Source organism: Epinephelus fuscoguttatus, linkage group LG21, assembly GCF_011397635.1.
Source record: "Epinephelus fuscoguttatus linkage group LG21, E.fuscoguttatus.final_Chr_v1".
NCBI lineage: Eukaryota > Metazoa > Chordata > Actinopteri > Perciformes > Serranidae > Epinephelus > Epinephelus fuscoguttatus.
This window is the reverse complement of record NC_064772.1, coordinates 25,063,636-25,084,232: the sequence shown is the minus strand read 5'-3', so window position 1 is coordinate 25,084,232 and position 20,597 is coordinate 25,063,636. Positions and strand designations below refer to the sequence as shown.

At 41.2% G+C, this 20,597-nt stretch overlaps 1 protein-coding gene across 1 annotated transcript in view; it reads left to right on the top strand.

Annotated features, from left to right (window-relative positions):
• cntnap2a (contactin associated protein 2a) overlaps nucleotides 1–20,597 on the top strand; it is a 462,042-nt gene that overhangs the window by 286,086 nt on the left and 155,359 nt on the right. Inside the window, exons 12-15 of the mRNA XM_049564641.1 lie at nucleotides 8,327–8,433; nucleotides 12,451–12,570; nucleotides 13,570–13,685; nucleotides 16,737–16,821. Coding sequence (XP_049420598.1) covers nucleotides 8,327–8,433; nucleotides 12,451–12,570; nucleotides 13,570–13,685; nucleotides 16,737–16,821 — 428 coding nt within the window. The remainder of the gene's footprint in view (nucleotides 1–8,326; nucleotides 8,434–12,450; nucleotides 12,571–13,569; nucleotides 13,686–16,736; nucleotides 16,822–20,597) is intronic.

Sequence of the window (20,597 nt, the reverse complement as noted above, 5' to 3'; positions counted from 1 at the left end):
ATCAAACATCAAAATTGAGCCACGTGTTTCTCTGTTTCACTGCCAAGTATGGCAGAGCTGGAGATTCTGCACAGCACGTCCCAGTGTTGGCTCACTGGAAGCATTCATTACAACTTGTTGACATTCCAATTTATTTCCTTGTCATAGACTAGACAAATACATCGGGATGGATTTGCCATATACGAAGTCATCCATGCCTTTAGCTCAATATGAGAGCTTCTTTCGGTGAATCTGATGCCTGTGTGCAAAACATTTAAACTTTGTTGGACTGATTTAACCTCCATGGACTAAGCCTTGCCCTATGTTGAATAAAAGTTTTTTTCCATCAGGGCACAGACATAAAGAAACTTTCATTGGTTATTAGAAACATGGAGCATGGATCGCACTGTTAACATAAACGTGACTAGGAAGCCACAATAAGGAGTTCACCTTGTGCTGATTGGAACAGCATTTTCCACGAACTGAGTGATTTGTTTTCAAGTTAGGTTTGTCAATAACACTTACCTTCATCAATATCCTTGCCCAGAGAAGTAGACACCAACTGCCACTGCTTGATTTAGATCAATTTTGTCCTCACTTCAAGAGCGGTCTGGCTTACTGGGATGCTTAACTTTGGACCATGGCTTAGTCACATTAATACAGATAGACACATTTCAAAAAGCTGTTCATGTGTCGAGCAGAGTCTTTGTACTCAAAAGCTTTACCGGATCCTTGAAAGTTGTCAGTCCATACTGAAACACCAAAGCAATCAAAAGTTCAATTTTGTCACCTGTGTCTCTATTAAAGAATAGTGATGAGATTGTAGATCGTAAGTGCTACCTTATAGCCAATTTTAACAGATACAAGACTGAGGCTGTAACTGAACAACTGCATTACGACCTTTGATGAAATCACTACCACTTACAGTACATGAATTCATCTGACATAGTATATAGTAGTATGTAGGCAGCACGGTGGTACAGTGGTTAACATTGACGCCTCACAATAAGAGGGTTGGGGGAGCCCTTCTGTGTGGAGTTTGCATGTTCTCCCCGTGTCAGTGTTGGTTTTCTCCGGGTACTCCAGCTTCTTCCCATAGTCCAAAGACGTGCAGGTTAATTGGTGACTCTGAATTGTCCGTAGGTGTGAATGTGAGGGTGAATGGTTGTCTGTCTCTATCGCCCTTTTGAAACAGGAATTGTGCGAATTTGCAGGAAAGCCCAATCAGTCTTCGTTCAGCATTGGCAGTATAAAAACAAAATCGGGGAGTGCGGCAAAATGCCGCCTACCTACTTTTGTTTATACAGAATGTGCCTTTTTCAGGGCACTGGGGGGCGTGAGCAAGTAACAAAACATGTAGCTCAGTGTGTGACGTAAACAGTGACGTGGGAGGGAAGCCGCGGCTGGTCAGTCCTTCGGTGATTCTCTCTTAACTTGGCCCATCCTTCACCGTCCCCGTCATCTGACGGTTAATGGTCTCTTCGTTTGCGAGGACAAGGAGGGCGCACAATTCCTTGTCTCCCCAGTTGCTCATCTTTACAGTGTCTGTCAGGTTTGCGTTTCCCTCTTGCTACTAGCTGCTTGCTAATTCCTGCTATCAGCTGTTTCTTGTTTATCCACCGCCAGTGGCTCGCATATGTGGCGTCATCAACAGCTCCTCCCACAAGTCTTCAACAGCCCCTCCGATGGCGGAAGGCCACCTTGGTCTTTTTAAACCAAAAAGGTTTCCGCCAATATATCTACCCTACGAGGCGGAAAATTGGGCACCTCGGATCAACTGGCCAATCTGGCTCTGTGTGTCTAAACGCTCGCAGCTTGCCGGCAAAATGGCCCAACATTTGCTGAAAATCTGACAGTGTAAAAGGGGCGTATGTGTCAGCCCTGTGATAGTCTGCCGACGTGTCCAGACTGTCCAGACCTCTCGCACAATGTCAGCTGGCATAGGCTCCAGCCCTCCAAGACCCCCAACAGGATAAGCGTTTACGGAAAATGAATGAATGATTATGGTAGTATGTAGAAAATGAGTGACCGCAGTTTTGGGTACTATTAGAACATGGCCTTTTAATTGGGAAGTACTTTACCATACATGTGAAGACTGAATTTGTCATAAGTTGGGGGTTTTGTCCACTTAGGGGCAGCGAAAACAAGCTGTGAACACAACGCTGACATATTACCACATTATAAAATGATATGCTGGACTTGTTAGCATACAGTTACCTTCTTTACACATCCAGCAGATGTCATGTTTCTGGCCAACTGACTCTCTACTTTAAGCTCTGTATCTGGTTTCCACTAACTCCTGGGAGAAATGTTTGGCTCTTTAGCTACTAAATTTTTCACGATGTTTTCCAACTTGTCACTTAGTTTGGGCAGGTAGCATACAGTGTGTTTTTAGAGCTTTTTCACTGTAAACAGCTGCCTGCTGTGGCCAAAAACAACGCTATGAAAAGCAGTGAGAGTGAACCAAAACAGAACACTGGAAAAACTGAGTTTAAATATGGTATATATATATATATATATATATATATGGAAACTGCAGTCGAGTGATAATTGTTTGATTCACCACTACGCGTGACCCCTTTCACATGTTCTATAGTAATTTGACTCATTGTTGGTATAAAAGTATTGATTAAAGCTGCATTAACAATCATATGTTAGCACTTTTAATTAATTAAAACAAAGGGAAAAAAAACTATTATTCCAGTCCATACTATGGTGTTAAACTTCACACATGTCTGTTTTATAGTGAAGCAGACATGTGTGAAAGTATAATTTTGGACACAGATGCCTCTTAAAATTTGATGAAGCCCTCACTTTTTAAAGTTCTCATGCCTGTGTTTAATTGATGGATTTGCTGGCAGCCCTCTGCTATCATTTGTTTTGCCATTGCAATGTGAGGTAATGTAGTATGAAATTATTATTATTATTGCAGATTGTGGTGCATTAGCACTGCTGATAGTTCTTAGCAGCAGGCAGACTATTGTCAGATTTTTAGAGCAAACTCTTGTCAAGGTCCTAAGATGTCTACACCAGTTTCCTACCCCTGCTTTTGCCCATATCTATTACTTCAACTGTTGTGGATCTGCCCTGCAGTACTTGAGGTGGGCCCTGTCCTTCCATGGAAGATGAATGGGTGCACTGTTACCATCTAACTAATCAGAATGTCTTTGAAGGCGGTTCAATAGACCTGTCTGACCTCCTTTTGATCAATGCCGTTCCACTGTGGGATTCTGTTTAGGCTGAAATGGTAGAAGAGGCAAAGCATGCACACACATCTCCACAGACACACACTCGTGCTGACACACCCGGGGGCAAGGCATGCAAATTCACATATTCCACAATGTTACTGTCATTCTGTAAGAGCACTGCAACAATACACACATGAAAGCATTAACACACTCTAGAGGTGCACCATTCTCTTCATATGTCTTGCTTTTTCCCTCACACAAAGCCCAGAGCATATGTAGTTAGTGTACTTCAGTGCTCACAGCTTGCTGAGCGTAATATCTTTTGTGATTGTCAGTGCCTGTCAATCACAACCCATTGTGAAAGCACAAAGTCATTTTAACTGCACTTGTTAGCCGGGTAAAGCTACGAAGCATCGTGGCATACTTGGATCACCGGCATATTCAAATTTTCTTTTTCATTTACAGTACATGTAATGGCATTTATAGAAAGTCAAGGTTTAATATGATTTGAAATCCATTGTGTGTGCTCAGAGTTCACTTTTATATCAAGTATGTAGGAATATAATTTAATAAGAATTTCATAAAAGCTGAAGCTGATTGAAAATGTAATATAAACCACTATTTGCCAATAATATAAATAAATGTCCTGATTGATATTGTAATAACATCTTTACAGATAGGGATAGGGTGAGGAGCATGAACATCTGGAAGGATGAGGTGGTTCGGGCATCTGATCAGGAGGAACGCCTGGGTGCCTCCTGTTGGATTTGTTCCGGGCACGTCCTACTAGTAGGAGGCCCCCGGGGCAGACCCACAGCACGCTGGAGGCATTACATATCTCATCTGGCCTGGGAACGCCTTGGGGTCCCCCAGGAGGAGCTGGAAAGCGTTGCTGGGAGAGGGATGTCTGGGGTGCTTTGCTTGGCCTGCTGCCCCCGTGACCTGGCCCCGGATAAGCAGATGAAAATTAATGGATGAATGGATCTTTACAGATAATATAATACTTTCAAGTTGAATCAAGTTGAAATAATTTGAAGAGATAATAATGTAAGAAAAGTATGCTTTTTTTTTTCCTCGGAAATGTACGCTGCGGAAGTATACAACATTTAGTGGTAGTTAGTGCCACATTAGCCTGCTGAAAACACTCACATTGGACATTGATTTCATGGTTGGAAATATAAACTCTTGGATTTATCTAGAATTTGGATTTTACAACAAATGACAGGGGTTGTCAGTTAAAGATGCATTAAACTAAAATCCCTTTCAGTAGGAAATAAATCTGCCCATACTCATGCTGACTGGTAGTTGTGAAAGCATCGTCCATTAGTCCAGGTTGGATCTAGATTAGACACCATCAGAGGACGACAAAAGCTGCAGGAGATAGCTGATGTTACACAAGCGAATGATGAAGACAACACAGTTGATTCCATCTCTATGAAATGTTTTTTTTTTCATCTGAGCCTCGACTGATCGCCTGAAATTTCTGCGTTCAAAACGGTTTTCAAGTCGAATTTTAAATTAAGAGAAAAGTTGACTGTAATACTTAAATACATTTGAGAGAAGAAACTTCTTTTTAACTCAATGGCATCTCCACAAAATATGATGGGAGGATGGAGTCAAAGATTTTTTAGTTTGATAGGGAGGCCTGACCACAAGAGTTTTAAAACCACTGTTCCAACCAATCCAATCGCCCTAGTATTTTGTAGGCACATTTATGACTGTATTGTCGGGGCCCTCTTGTGGTGATTGTGGTTCACAATTGTTTGAAAACCTGTTTTATTGACTGTTCCATTGATTTTTGAGTTCTCCTCCTCTTCCTCCATATCCTCTTAACCCATAGGGGCACATTGCTCAACAAAACCATGTAGCAAGATATTTCAGCTAAAAACAAGAAGTCTTACTATTTGTAGCAGGCCATATTTTCATAAGTGCTATATCGTAGGCAACTGGACTTGCTTGCGTCCAGTTGCCTACGATATAGCATTTAAGATTACCATGACCTGGATGACTGACAATCTTCACCAACAACCAGGCCATATTTTGGCCTTTGTCGTGGCTCAAAAACTGACATCTACAGACAAGTTTGGTCTCATTTGGAACTGGGACATCTGCAGATGAATTCAGTACCTGATATGTTATTATCCACTACAGCAAGGCATCACACGAGATGAAGAAGTCCCTGCTATTGTCATCTTTGCCACCATCTTGACTGTAAGGGAACTGGAAGGAACAAGTCCACCAGGTGCAGCTGCGCCACATGCATTGTTTAGAGTGGCCACAATTGGCATCGGCAGCTGCATCGGCGTGTAGTAGAGATTTGTATTCTCCTGAGTGCACTTTTCTACTTTTTTCATGTAAACCAGTGTCACAGTGAAAACAGGAGGCGATACATGAGTAGTAGTGTCACCCAACGTGTCTTTTTCTGCATCAGTCAACACAGAGCCAAGATATCCTTAGAGAGGTGGATGATCATTTTGCAAATGTCATTTTTTCACCCATATTTTTCTACAGCCACTACATCTCTCCGTCTTTCCACACATACTTACAATACAGTCTATTCATAAAACACTCCAGCACTTTACACTCTTTCTAGCCCTTGTAACCTTGTTGCTTCAGCGCTTTTTCAGAGAGTAAGAAAGTATATTTGTGAGTTTATGTCACTCCAGGGTTGACAGCTTGCAAAGCATCCACAAATATGAAAACAAATGTGAGTCCATATTATGAGCGCTCATATACAGAGACATAAAAGTATACACAGTTAGAGATGCTCCAATGTCAGTGAACTCTTTATATATCATATGAACACGTCTGCAGCTGTATATCAGCTTCATGGTCACGGGAGGTATGACATCAGTGATCGTTTTGTCTCCCTCTGGAGATGGACTGTCTCTGTGCCCTGAACTGCCTGACTCCCACCATGGCTAAAGAACTATTAAAGGATCCCTGCAGCACATATGAGTCAGTGTTTGTTTTTCCTCCAGCTGGCTTTCGTCTTAACATCACTTTGATTCATTCACATAATCAGACTCAGATATTTTAATCACATAACTTGTGCATGACTACATGTTTGCAAGTTTGCGTACGGAAAACCCAGCTCCAAGACTACAGTGCCTGGGGATCTATCCCCACCAGGCCTGCAGGCAGATCAAACCACGAAACTTTGATGTATTCAGGATTTGAGTTGGTATTCAAATTTTAACAAGAAGCCCAGTGATGTCTTAACTGCTCCGTGCTCAGTGCTGTATTCACACTGAGGCGGATAACACTGTTTACTCGCACTACACTCCAGGTCCTCTTTTGAAATGTGGATACTGAATTGTGGCTAAAAATTCTCCCCTCCTTTTTTGGTTAAGAAACACAAACTCATGCATTTCTGGCATCATCTGCATGGACAGTCAACACAATAAATAATTCTGTCACCTCCTGGTTTCCATGATCACTTAAATTGTGTGTCAAATTAATGTAAGCAGACATCCAATTGTTGTGCAAGTTATTTTCATTGACATATTTTTGTGTCTGTTGTCACACAATGTATTAAATATAAAACAGTGATTTATTGCATCTCGTAGTAATTTCTGTAATTTCAACTCTTTGCACTGACACAGTCAATGAAATGCTCTAATGACTAATGAAAACACCCATATTGTGTGGAAAGTTATTGGCATTTAAAATGAGCAATCACATCTCATCTCCGTGCTGGCATGTCACAATTTTGGAAGTATCTTTTTGTTCTTGTTCACACTTTTAACCCAACAGAGATACTCCAGATATATCCGCTTTGAAAACATTGTCTATCAGTATCATTTCTTGATATGAAAAATAAGTCTTTCTTAGCGTGAACAAAGGGCTATAACAGAGAGAGCGAAATGTGTATTCAAAGTAAGTAAATAAGCAGCTGGTTACATATTCATGTCACAATAGCTGAAGGTGGTGCAGATGCTTTCTGACTGCTGTTTAATCAATTGAAATATTTACACTCACTGTCGAGTGTTACACTTATTACAAGAATCAGATCCAAGTGCTGGTCTTACACTTTTAAATGTGTTTTGGGTTGTTTTCCACCAGAAATAATGCAAGGTGATCTTTTTCAAATAACCAATATTGTGTGGCAACACATGCTGCTGGCTGGTCTGTGGACATGTCTGCAGTAGACTGACAATGAGTCTTCACGCCCTCCCACTGTACAAAAATGAAGCCAAATTATCCCAGATATGAGTGCCACCATCTCGCAGTGGTGACGGCACTTGGAGCCGCTGTATCGAGGTCCTGCCTATACACACACACACATACCCGAATAATCATGAGCGGCACCATTGATCACAAGCACACCAACAGACAGGCACAAATGTCAATCATAATGTTATACACTCTTTTTATAGCATCAAAAAACTAATTAAAATCAAACTTATCAGAAAAACAAACACCCGAGAAAACATTGGCAGGGTAAGACATACCTAAAATGACAGAAATTATTCTTGGGGAAAATTATTTGAAATGTACTTTGAACTTGTAGTTTGTCCCATGTCCAATCTTCTAACATTGAGGGGACGGGGTTTATGACTTGTACTGCAGCCAGCCACCAGGGGGCGATATTTTTGGCTTCATTTTTGGGGAGCTATCATGTCATCCATCTTTATATACAGTGTATTTTCCAGCTTTAGAAAGATGCCCCAGCTAGCTTAACACATCACCATTCATACTGTATCCTACTGTACCATTGTTTCACAAAAAGTTCAGAGATGTCACGATATTCTGATCCAATCTGTCCCTCAGGAGTATTATGTAGGTTTCAGCCATGATTATAACTACCAGATGAATGTTTTTTGTTCAACATGCCAGTCAACATATTTAACATACAGTAATTGATGCATTAAACACACTGATGGTCATATCTAAATGTCTCCCACATGTGACAACTGTTTAGCAGGCCGTTTGCTAGCTGTTAATACTAGAATACTGTATTCATATCAGCATAACCAGAGTTAAATTCAGAGTTTATCTGATTCAAGCAGGCTGGTAGTGTAGAGGGAAGTATTGTGGAAGTGGGCAGTGTGTGCATGCGTGTGTGTGTGTGTGTGTGTGTGTGTGCTTCTGACCTATACATACATACATACATGTCATGTATATGTTTTAAAACTAGTCTGTCATTCTTACTCCAGGTGTATGCCTAATCACTGTGAACACGGCGGCCGGTGTAAACAGACGTGGGACAGTTTCAGCTGTACCTGTGATGGAACAGGATACACAGGAGCCACCTGCCACACATGTAAGTCTTTGAATGTGTGTGTATATTGTGCGTTTTCGCCCATCTGTTTTTTCCCCCTCTCTTAAACACGACTGTGTTCTGTTCCTTTTTGCCTTTGTTTGATTTCGCCTCTGTTCGCCTTTGAGTGATTAAGCTGTTTCTCCTTCCAAAGCCACAATCCTCAGCAGAGGGACAGATGAACTTTTGAAGTGTTCAGAGGACAGGCTTTACTGACTGCGTTGTGCGTTTTGTTCTGGTCTGAGAAAAGGCAACCCGACCAAAAGCACCAGCACACAAAGAGAACAGAGTCGGAAAGAGAAAAAGCCAAAGAGGTTCTTTTAAAGGCTTAAAAATTTGAGAATGCCATCCCACCTCCCATGTGCCACAAATATTGTTCTCTTTTAAGAGAGGATGAGAGGGGAAAGTTTTGGAACTACTGTGTGTGTTCGACATAAAACAACAGATTTAATATAAATGTAGTGTGGGAAAATTAGATAGAGGAATAAAGTTAGTGAAAAAGACATTGCTAAGGATATAGCATCACAGAGGGACAGAGGACTTTGAATAACATCAGAACAGAAATAAATCATAGAAAAAACGAAGACACAAGCAGTGTAGTCTGTGTGTGTTTTTGTTTCAATATTTATAGAGGATTCATTCTTTAATACGAGATAGCTGAAGGCCTAGCAGAGATGGTTGGTTGAATCAGGGGACCAGCCAGGAAAAAGCAAGTGAGGAGACTGGATGAAAAAGACATTCTGTTTAAAAATCTTGTGTTTTGTGAGTTGCCAAACTGGTTGCCAATTTTCAACCAGGTCTGCGTCGCCGCAGTGTGGGGAGGGCATGCAAATAAACAGTGTGCTGCCAGCTCCTGGAGCCCCCTACTCGTGCTGTGAGCAAAATCCACTGGTGCGTTTCGTGTCATGCAACACATTTTGGCTCCAGACACTCACCACATTGTGGCGACACTGACCTGGTTGAAAATCGGCAAAGTATCCCTTTTAGTTCTAATGGTAAAACACAGGTTTATGAATCAATCAGTGGATCGACAGACGATACATTTTAAAGATTTGTGATGAATAGTTATATTTCTGTATCACTTATTTGGCAAAAATATCAAAAAATATTTGCCAGTCCCAAACTCAGAAATATTTTATATCACTGTAAATGTTATATCTTTGGGTTTTGGACTGTTGTTTGTACAAAACAACCAATTAGTAAACATCCTCTTGGGCTCTGGGAGATCATTATGGGTATTTTCTCTATTTTCTGACATGTCATAGACTTTATACTTAATTAATTAATCAAAAAATAATCAACAGATTAATCAGTAATGAAAAGAATTGTTGGTTATAGACTGTAAGCTACTGATATCTTCAATTGTAGTTTTTAACCCCTCCATACATAGTGGTCACTGCAGTAAACAGCTATTTAAATGCCAATTTTTGTATATGCATGGGTTTTAATGCTATAGTTGCATTGAAGTCACTATAGTGGACCTTAGTGCATCATGCCATACACTGCCACCCACTGGCCAGGTGTTGTCAGTGCAACCCAAATCTCTCAAAACCAAGATGGCCGACGGAATGCGAGCCGTGTTGTGCAGTTCAGGAATATCTTGCCAATCCTTCTGTAATAGGAGCCCCTGGTAGGTAAGATCTAAGGAGCAATACTGTTGCTAAATTTTCCAAGTATTAATTTTATGTTGTGAGGAAATTACAGTTAATCATCTGTACACTAAACTGGACATCAGGAAGGTACAGGAGGGAGAAGCAGAAAGAGAGGGGGGAGAGGTTGAGGAGTCCGAAGCAAAGTTCAACACCTTTGTATGGCACTGAACAGTATATGAACATGTTAAAATATGTGAACACACTAGCATTAAAATATATTTTTATAGTTTCACATGATACATATCATTTTTAAATAACTTGCATGTCTAAGAAAACTAACTTCCGATTTTTTCTTTCATGCCTAAAGAGGAATAAAACACTCAAGAAAAAAATATTGACTGTGGTCATAATAATTCATGTACGAAAGGGTTAAGTTTGGATTAAGGTTCACGTCCATTACTTTATTGTCTGTAATTCAGTTCTTGTGAAGGTTACAGTGAAGTGTAGATGTTACAAGGTGTTTAGTGATTTTATCTGGATATTTTATGCCCTTTTTTGGAAGATAAATTTGCCAAACATGATTTATTTATTTATTTATTTATTTATTTATTCCCTCTAGAGCAAAGTCTCTAATTTTATCTGTTGGGCTGAATCTGTTTGTTGTGTCCCACCACTGTGAAGCGCTCCTGGGAGACATGTTGGTTAATCAGGTTCAGTTGTGATACAGCCTCAAACCAATGGCTTTTAAGCAGAATAAGTGCCTCAACATTTCTCTTGAGTTCTGTGCAGTCCCCTTTTAGATGGTTCAGGTCAGTTCCTCCAAACATCTGTCTCCTTGAAGAGTACGTGCTCTCATCACGCAACTGTATCCCCTAAGAAAGGACAGAAGGAAGAGACATGCAAAAACAGAAACCTTTTTTTTTGTTAACTCAGTATTAAGCCTGAGAACAGTCTCGCTGCAATCAAGGAAGTTTCACTCCCAAGTCACACTGTCACATTTCTCTTTGAAATGTAATTCTTCCTCCCCTCCTCTCTCTGTCTGTCTGTGTGTAGATCAACACAAACATAACATCAATATGTTGTCAGATAGATTGCTAGAGTGTGTGGGACAAGACACCACTTCTTGACAGGCTCTGAATAGAGACTGGCAACCACACGAAATTGCCTTCTGGAAGGAGGGAAAAAAGAAAACAACTTCGGACATTGATGTGCTATTTTAGATCCATCCCGAAATTCTACAGTTTAATTAATATTTGGTACATTACGTGACAGAAATAAATGTGTGGATATGCAGGCTGTTACTGGGGAGATGTATCAGCTTTGTTGTTGTTGTGCTCAGCATATGATAGTCGTATAATATCATGACTTGCACTGATTCCTAACCCTACTTGACATATCTGAAAATAGCTAAGAGTGGCTCACTGTAATGACCTCTTCTCCAGCATCAACCATAGCATAGAAAATGAGAATGGCTGCCATGCCAGTATCTGAACACTTTTATATTCATGAGAGGATAAAACCCTCTAAAGAAATACTTCACTTCATTATTTGTATAACAATTACTCCCCATGTTACATTTAATTCGTGACGAAAACGTTGCTTTCTCGCATGCCTCCGCAGTGAACGAAGAATCCAAAAGTAGAGAAAGTTCTTGATCATTTGGAGTTAAAGGGTTTCACGTTTAACAACAGCAAAACTAAATCAAAACATCCATTCACAAAATCTCACCATATAATCTGAGCCTCGATTATCCAGTCATGCACACAGTACTTCCCACACACATACATTTTAGCTAAAGCCTTACTATTTAAAACACATCTGCATAAATAGTCTCATGCACAGGATAGCAGTGTGTGAAACTGTTTATGTTTAAGTGTATTGAATAATGCAGTTCTAGTGAAAATGCATGAAGCACTGGATAAGAGAGACCTGGATTATACTGTACGAGTGATGCGATGATGTGAGTTTGTAAACAGACATTTGCTGATGTTAAACGCGGCCTGTGCCACTTCAACTCATCAAGCCTCATCAAAGCCTTCTTCAAGAATTCAGCATAACACGAGCTGAGTGATCAATGTACAAATAATAATTTGGGGGGTGAAATATTCCTTTAATACTGCCACCCTCAGGCCAACCTTCACATTTTTTACCCTACGAACTGAAAAGATCTTAGAGTAGCAAAGCTGTCTCTCCACTTTTCATTCATCGAACAACAGCACTGTTAAAAATCATTGTCATCAACATATATCTCAACAAGACACTATAAAGTGTTTCTTCAGAGCCTTTAACCCTTTAAAACAACATAATACACAATCCGTATTTGTCTCAGCATCACAGTCTCAATGGCTATGGATTTTTTGTATTGTTTCCTCCTTCTCCATCTTCTCATTTCCCCCCTTCTCTCTCTTTGCCCCTGCCACACCTCCAGCTATCTATGAGCCCTCATGTGAGGCCTATAAGCATCTGGGCAGGTCCTCCGACACCTACTGGATCGACCCTGACGGCAGCGGACCCCTCGGCCCCTTCAAAGTCAATTGCAACATGACAGGTGTGTGTGGGAGGGTCTGAAATCATTGTTCCGTGTGTGTGGTTTCATCTATGGTGCATCTATACCATGTGTATATGCGTGCAGGTGTGTGCATGAGTCGGCACACTTTCCTACTCTGTCTAACCCCTGTGACCTGTAAGGGAAGAAAACTCTGCAGCCTTCCTCATCCTTAACCTCAGACAGCACCACTCTTAACCTGCTATACCTGGGGTTTCCATGGCAACACGGTCACAGCTACTGACATTTAACTCTGAAGGAGCAGCCACCGCAGGCACACACAAACACACACATGCACACCCACCACAAACACATATGAAACGAACCTGTTATGCAAACCTGAGGGTGCTCCAGCGGTCTGAGTGACACTTCTGTCACTCACAGACACACATACTGACACACGCACCTTACAAACTCAACACACACAAACACACACACACACAGAGTGGAATAAGTAGATAGTGTGGAACAGCAGAGCACGCCGGCAGAGCAAAGGCGAGACTTTTAATGAAATGTCACTGCACTCCGCTGGCTAGCCCCTTAGTCACGCTGAATAGCACACTCACACATCCCTCAGAAATGTTAAGAGTTTCTCTTTCTCGCACACGTACACACACACCTCAGAGACCTGAAATACACACACATTCCCTGACTGACAGTGTGAATGAACAGGGAGATGTCTGAGTGACTGGCTCATGCTATAACAGCACAGAAGTGTCTATTAAACCCTGGAGTCTCATAGCTGTAACTTAGATTACACAGAAGGAACCTCACTGCCATGACAGCCACACTGCATCTGTGTGTGTGTGTGTGTGTGTGTGTGTGTGTGTGTGTGTGTGTGTGTACAGTATACAATATATTATCACATGGGTGAATCTACTGTTTGGGTAAATGTGTGTAATCTGTGTATACTTATTCAAACACATGATTTACTACGTCTGACTGGTTTATTCTTGCAGTTAAAGAATAAATATTTACATGCTGATATGTTTGTGTGTGTAGAAGACAAAGTGTGGACAACAGTTATGAACAACCTGCCACCCAAAACTGCAGTGACTGGCTCCAGTAGAGAGAGACGCACCGTCCTACAGGTTAACTACAGTGCCTCAATGGACCAGGTAAGATTCTGTATAAAATAAAAGTAGTACAAAAAAATGTACATGGATTTACAAAATCCATAAATATACCCTTGAAACTATAAAAAGTATACATATATAAAATAAATCAACTGGCAATACCGTTCTGTTTTGGAAAAATCCTAAAGACCTGAGTTGTTTTCTTCCACCTGGACCTTTACGCTCTGCCATGTCTCCTGTACTCATCCAGCTGTAAACTGTCACTCAGTGCTGACCAGCAGACCCACCCACACACACAGACCTGCATTTATTTTGACAGGCTGTTGTCTTATGATGACAATTGCACATTCACATATAGGTTTTTGTCGGGCCGTGAGTGTTACATAGGTTTACAATACAACAGGATTATGGCAGAATAACCTGACGACACTGATCCCTGCGTGCATACAGCGAGAGAGGAGAGGTAGACGCTGTGCAGCAGCAGAGTTTACTCTGAGCAGTAGAAAATAGTCTGAAAATTCCGGACGTGCTCACAAAATATTTGTGACACCCAAGCCTAACAACGCCACTGTTTCCACACTACTGAAGTCGCTCCCCTTTTTGGAACAGAAAGACTGAAGCATACCACACATCAAAAAATATGCACCTATTATTTTCAATGTACAACCCCACTACAGCAGCGGCTAGATGCTCGTGTCGTATTTACGGCCTTGCCATCCCTGGATTCAAATGCATTTTTTCCCACTCACTCTCTGCTTGTACATACCAGCTCCCACAGCAGTTATTCTTCTCTGCTTCTGTGGCAGCTCGACCCTTCTCCTCACTATTGATGTATAAAGAGACCTCTGTAGCTGCTGGTGTCTAGTATGTGACGAACAATGGATGGGTACTTGACGTACGTCACATGACGTGTTTTCAGCTGAACTCTTTCACCGTGAAACCACAGGAAATTTTTGCTTTCAGAAATGCTTGTTGTTGCTGTGCGTAACAGCGTGACATCATCCATGTCAACAAGTAAAAATGAAGCTAATATTGCAACGTTTGTTTTAGATTTTATGCAATTCTGCCATCATGCAAATCATGCACATCACTTGTACTGTAAGCACAAATGATGTGTTATGCTTATATGAAAATACAGAAACATGAGTCTTAAAGTTATATTAATAAATATGTGCGTATTATGAGGTTTATATAAAGTTCTTAGGAATTTAAAATTGTAGCCATCAGACTCTTAGTTTCATGCTAAAAGACTCTGTATCTAACACTTTGTGAATGGCATCATTGAATTGTAAGATATGATTTCATACTGGCAGGTGAACTCTCAACACAGTCAGAATCTATTTTGCTATAAAAGATAATACCCCACACTTGAAGGCAGGTCTAAAATACAAAGTATGGTACTGTGTTCTCTACTGTCCTCAACAACACCAGTTTCCAAACACAGTTGGTGGTTGAATTTTGCAGCCATTTCCTCGTACACTACACTGTGCCAGCATTTTCTACAGTGTCAGGTTTGCCTTCTCAGTTGTTTGCTGATCAAAAGCTCCTTTGTTTTTCTCACTCAAAACACAAGGGAAAGAATCACCCTGTAATGGACTCCTAAAAGTCACTCACACCGATCCACAAACAACAGGAGTAGCACTCGTGAATATTTGTCGACTCAGTGAATAAAAAAGGTGAACCAAAAAGTTCTCTTTTGTTGTCTCTTCATTTTTAATTTTATTGCTACTTTTTCAGCATTAGGAGAGCTGTGCATTGAGTTGTTTTTAAAGTTAGCCCAGTGCCTACAGAGTGCTCTTGAGAATCTAGTGAAACTCAATTGCCCAGTTTCCATAATTTATAAATCAATAAAGGAATACTGAGACTCAGCAAGAGTTGGCAAGCTGACCAGGTTGGTTTGAGCTTTTTCATATCCCCAGCCTGAGCGAGATAATCGAGTGTAGAAATCGGATGGATTTGTGATATATTCTGACATTGGTGCTTGATATTGTTCACACTGAAGACTACTCATCCTTCTACAGTCTTTGGCAGAGAGAGTGAAGTGAGTCATTCCTCTCTTTATCTTATGATGGCCATAAATACACAGAATAAACAAGTCTGTAACCATGGTAACATTTATGGTGTGCCTGCTTGTAGCCTACAAGCTTACATGATTTGCAGTGTCATAAACTGTAAAGCTAGTGACTGCAATGTTCAACGGTATAATGCAACCTTAATCTGTAACACTCTACTGATTCAGTCTTAATTCTGTCAAATGCACAAGGATAATCTAACATCAGTGTTTCACCGCATTTCCCTACTGTCTGCTACATACGACTACCTGAATCTGCTCTCTTACACTAAAGCCCTGTGTCCACCAAGGCATTTTTTTCCAAGTTGAGATGCTTTAAATTGCATCTGGTTGCTATTATATGAAATATCCAAGTAAGTAGAAATGTCGGGACAAGATAGAGTACATACTCTGAATAAACGGAAAGCATGTAGGGAGAGAGAACGGACCTGCCAGTTCATGACAGGAAACATATACAGTAGTTGTTGACTTTTTCAGTGCACTTTGAACATCACAGGAGAAGGCAGATATCTCAACGGCCGATATCTCCAAAACTTGGCAACTCACCCAAAACAGTCTAGACTAACAAACAGCACCACACATAAAGGAAATTTTTGATTTTGATAATCTTCTGGTGAGGTGGTTCTGTAATTCACATGAAGAAACAAGTCATCTTTTTCAACTTATGTTGAGACAGCCAGTTGTCTCTCTCAGCCAAAACGCAAACTGTGTGTGAACTTTACAGGTTTCAACGCTCCAATGAGGAGTGACAGCAGTCTTTCTGTGTAATGCGAACAAGACCATTGTGTTCCATGAGACGACAGGGTTTGAGTAGCATATCCTGCCTGTAATTATCTTCCCTCCTAATTTGTATGGATCACTTGTTGCATTTTCAGCTTCTCTAAATCACAGGAAGCTAAATTAAAACAACATTACAGTGCACTTTGTTTCATTTTGGAGCTCAACAATTAATTTTTACATTAAAATGTCCTGTCCGGCTGAATGGGAGAAAAGAAAATACATATCTGTGCTTGTATTTCCAGGTGACAGCCATCACCACCAGTGCAGAATACTGTGAGCAGCAAATCGCCTACAGCTGTCGCATGTCCAGACTGCTCAACACTCCAGGTAAGGGCTGAGGATGGCATCTTAATTCACCGCTGACTCAAACACAAGTACACAGCACTGAGACAGGCTGGATGTTCTTTTTGTCACACAGTCAGGATTTGATGGGAAATTCATGTTAACAACAACACACTGTGGCCATCTCCTTCTGTCTGTCTGGGGATATTACAGAGAGGAGACAAATTAAACAGGGTTCATGTGGTCAAGGAAAAACCTGGGAAAAGTCTAATTTGAAATGAGCTATTTCTAGGCCCGGAGAAGTTTTGAGGAAAAAAAAAAAGTCATAGAAAGTGCTTTGTGGTTCACTTGAAGACAGTCTATTTTAATCAAGTTGCTTTACATCGAAGGCAGAGTCACCAATTTAATGTGATGTCATTATGCTCTGCAGGAGGTAACGTCCCTCCTACACTGACACACGTTGCAGCTTGTGTGCCAGGGAAATGTAAATTTGCACTAGGGAAAGTGCAAATGTAATAACGTTTGGCCTCTCATGGACAAGTGTATGGCATGGCTTGAACTGGGATGTGCAAAACATTTGACACCGTGACATTTCAAACATGGATGAGGCAGCACCGGCTAGCCATGCTAAATGATGGAAGCACCAGGCTGCTGCTGCTGCTGCTGCTGCTGCACATGAATCAGCTCTCACTCCCACTCTCACTTTTTCACCCAGGCTACCAGCTTCTCTTTCATCTGCTACCAAACAAACATCCATTTAGGATGCTGTATCCAAATACAAAGCCTGAACTGCTGAGACACTGAGGGCACTTAAGGTAGCTAATTTGCACCATTCTGACAACTGGTGTTACGAAACCAGAGAGCTTTTTTAGGGCATGCTCCGCGACAGCCAGAGAGCAGCCAGACAGGCATGGAGTGAATACAAGTATGTATGTAATTGATGTACATTTTGGCTACTAAACAGATAGACATAAACGTCAGGCTATGGGATGATGCCAAGTTGAAGACTACAGACATTGGCTCAGAGATTATGGGCCATTCATCAGTTGGATATCATTGAGGAAATTAAGCACCTGCCCTCAGAGCTCAGAATCATGAATCTTGTCCAAATCTCAGTGGACAGCCTGAACATGAATTGGAAAGTTGTAGAGGTCTGCTAAAAATAGTTCTTAGGTAGACTGGCTCTGATAGAAGCGCTTTAAACGGAGACCTCTCACTCCCGACCTATGGTTTTCGCTCCCAACCAGACCAAAGTTAGACTACTAGCCAATCAGATGTAGAGCGGGGGATGAGTCTTGGGGGGGGGGGGGCCAGAGCCAACTTCAGATTCTAGTGGAGCCCATGCCGTAGACACTCTCATCAAGATGGAAAGTAAGTTAATGAAACCCGGCGAAAACGTCCAGATAGTCAATAAAGGACTCAAAAATAAATGGCGTTGGGCGTGGGTAGAAGAGATAGGCATAGACGGAAAGCTTTTTGGGAGCTGGTGAAAAACATTAAGGAACCTGGTGCATGTTTCTGCACATTGTGCTCACGTAAATAGATGTATGCAATCAGCGGCAAGAGAGTCCTATCACAGCATGAATTAGACCCCGGTCATGAAGCCGCTGTGCGTGCAATAAAGCACATAACATGTTTACCACTGACATTCCAACGTCGATGACAGATAGTGTTGTCGACCAGAAAGTATGTGGGTGCACCTTCATCGCAGAACATGATTTGTCGTTCACGATCTCGCAGCCCCTTATGAATCCAGTATTTCCTCTATATATCACGCACGGCGGAGTTCTGCCCCGATGTGCACACAGACACGTGCACACACATGCATTTTCCTGACCAAACTCGACCCGAGCCCGGCGCAGTTTGTTACTTGACATAGTTATTGTAATGGACAGTGTGTAAATGACCATCAAAAGGCTGCTGTTACGCACAGTCATACATGCCGCTCGCACAGCAGCACAGCACAGCACAGTACACACACTCAGTTGGAGCAGAGCCTGTGTTGCATTCAGGCGTTGTCACGTAAATAACAGGGACAGTCCTCATGCCTCAACCTGAAAAAAAATTTCAAGCTTCGGGTTTTTTTTGTTATCACTTCTGTTGTACTTGTCCTATCTCATTGACGGGCCAGTTTGGAGAGAGCATTTTCCATTAACAATCAATTGACTGTGGAAAATCAGAAGTTTCTGTCAAACTGCAAAAGGAAAGAGAGCGTCTCTGTTGGACACTGAAAAGCAATTTGATGAGAAGCTTGCAGAAATGAACACGAAAACTGTGTGTGGGTTGTTTTTAGGGGGGAAGGCTCTCTTCTGTTCATGCTCCATTAGGATAATGGTCAACAGGAGGGATAGTTGGTTTAAAATCCCCCGAGTCTGTATTCCAAAAGACAGTTCCTACCTGACATTGCTGCCTTCTTGAGTTCTTCTTATATGTGTGTTACGGGATAAAATATTTCCTTATTTATCTATGACTTATTTTCCAACCATTATTGCTTCCCTCACGCACATTTAGACAAAGCAAGCATTTATTTATATAACCCATTTCATACCCAAAGGCAACCCTGAGTGCTTTACAGATTACACAGGTAAAGACACAAGAAACAAATGATTAAAAACAATAAAAGCAAGACAATTAGTGCAATGAAAAACACAGAATAAGAAACAATAAAATAAACAAATAAAATTGATTTAGAAGACGCTTAATTAAATGCAGTGGTAAACAAATAGGTCTTTATGTTTTTCTTTATTTTACTAAAGCTATGTTTAAAGCCACAGTGTGTAGGAATTTCTCCCATCTAACGCTGAAATCATATATTGTATTCAAGCAGATGGCGCACTCTAGCGCCTCACTGTTTCAAACACGTATTGCAACAGCTGTAGCCACTGTGTACCAAAAAGCTATGATAACACTGATGAAACCATGTCATCCAATACTACATGGAGTATTCATTCAGGCTCCTACACAGACACGCTCCTCACGACGTGAGTTGACAAACCCCCTCCTCACCATGCTGGCTGTGTTTACAACGTAGGACTGTTGGGGCGGGTGTAAATTGAAACAAACCAATCACATCTTGTCCTTTGACAACTGACAAGTGGCTCACCGTCACACACCTCATCCCTCTCCTCGCATTACTGCGCCGCTAACAGCTGTTAGTGGCCAGCGGCACTACTGCCGCATAACAAAGTCCCACTCTTTGAGCATAATGCAGGATCATGTATTATGCAGCATAAGTCAGATTATTGGTGGAGGTAATAATACACCAGTGATGACATATTTATGAATATAGACATCAATTTTTGCCAATAAACAACTGAAAATGTTACACAATGTCCCTTTAAGCAGTTGACATCAGTGATCTCTGGCCACGACTGCAGAGTGAGAAGAAGCTACAGACAAACAAGAAGAATAACAATAAAAAACATAGAATATACACAGTAACATGAGCTTGGATTTAATTTTATTTAAAGCCAAGTTCAGACCAAAGATTTGCAACAAGACGAGTTGAAACAGGCAACTACTTGCAATGCACCATTCTGTAACGTTCTAAAAACCTGCCGGTTCACACCAATGCAACTAGGTGAGATGGTGTATCATCTCTATGCAACAACTACTCTGTCAGGCTGATTTTGTGGCTGAATGTAATTTGTAGCTTCTGAAAAGTGATGAAACAGCAACAAAACATAAAAAGAATGAGCATCAGATGGACTGTGCCAAAATAATCAGTCAATGAGAATGCGTGTGTGAGGGGTCATAAGCACATACAGCGAGCAGCAGCGAGGACCCACTGTCCAACTGGCACACTGTAAGAACAGAAACAG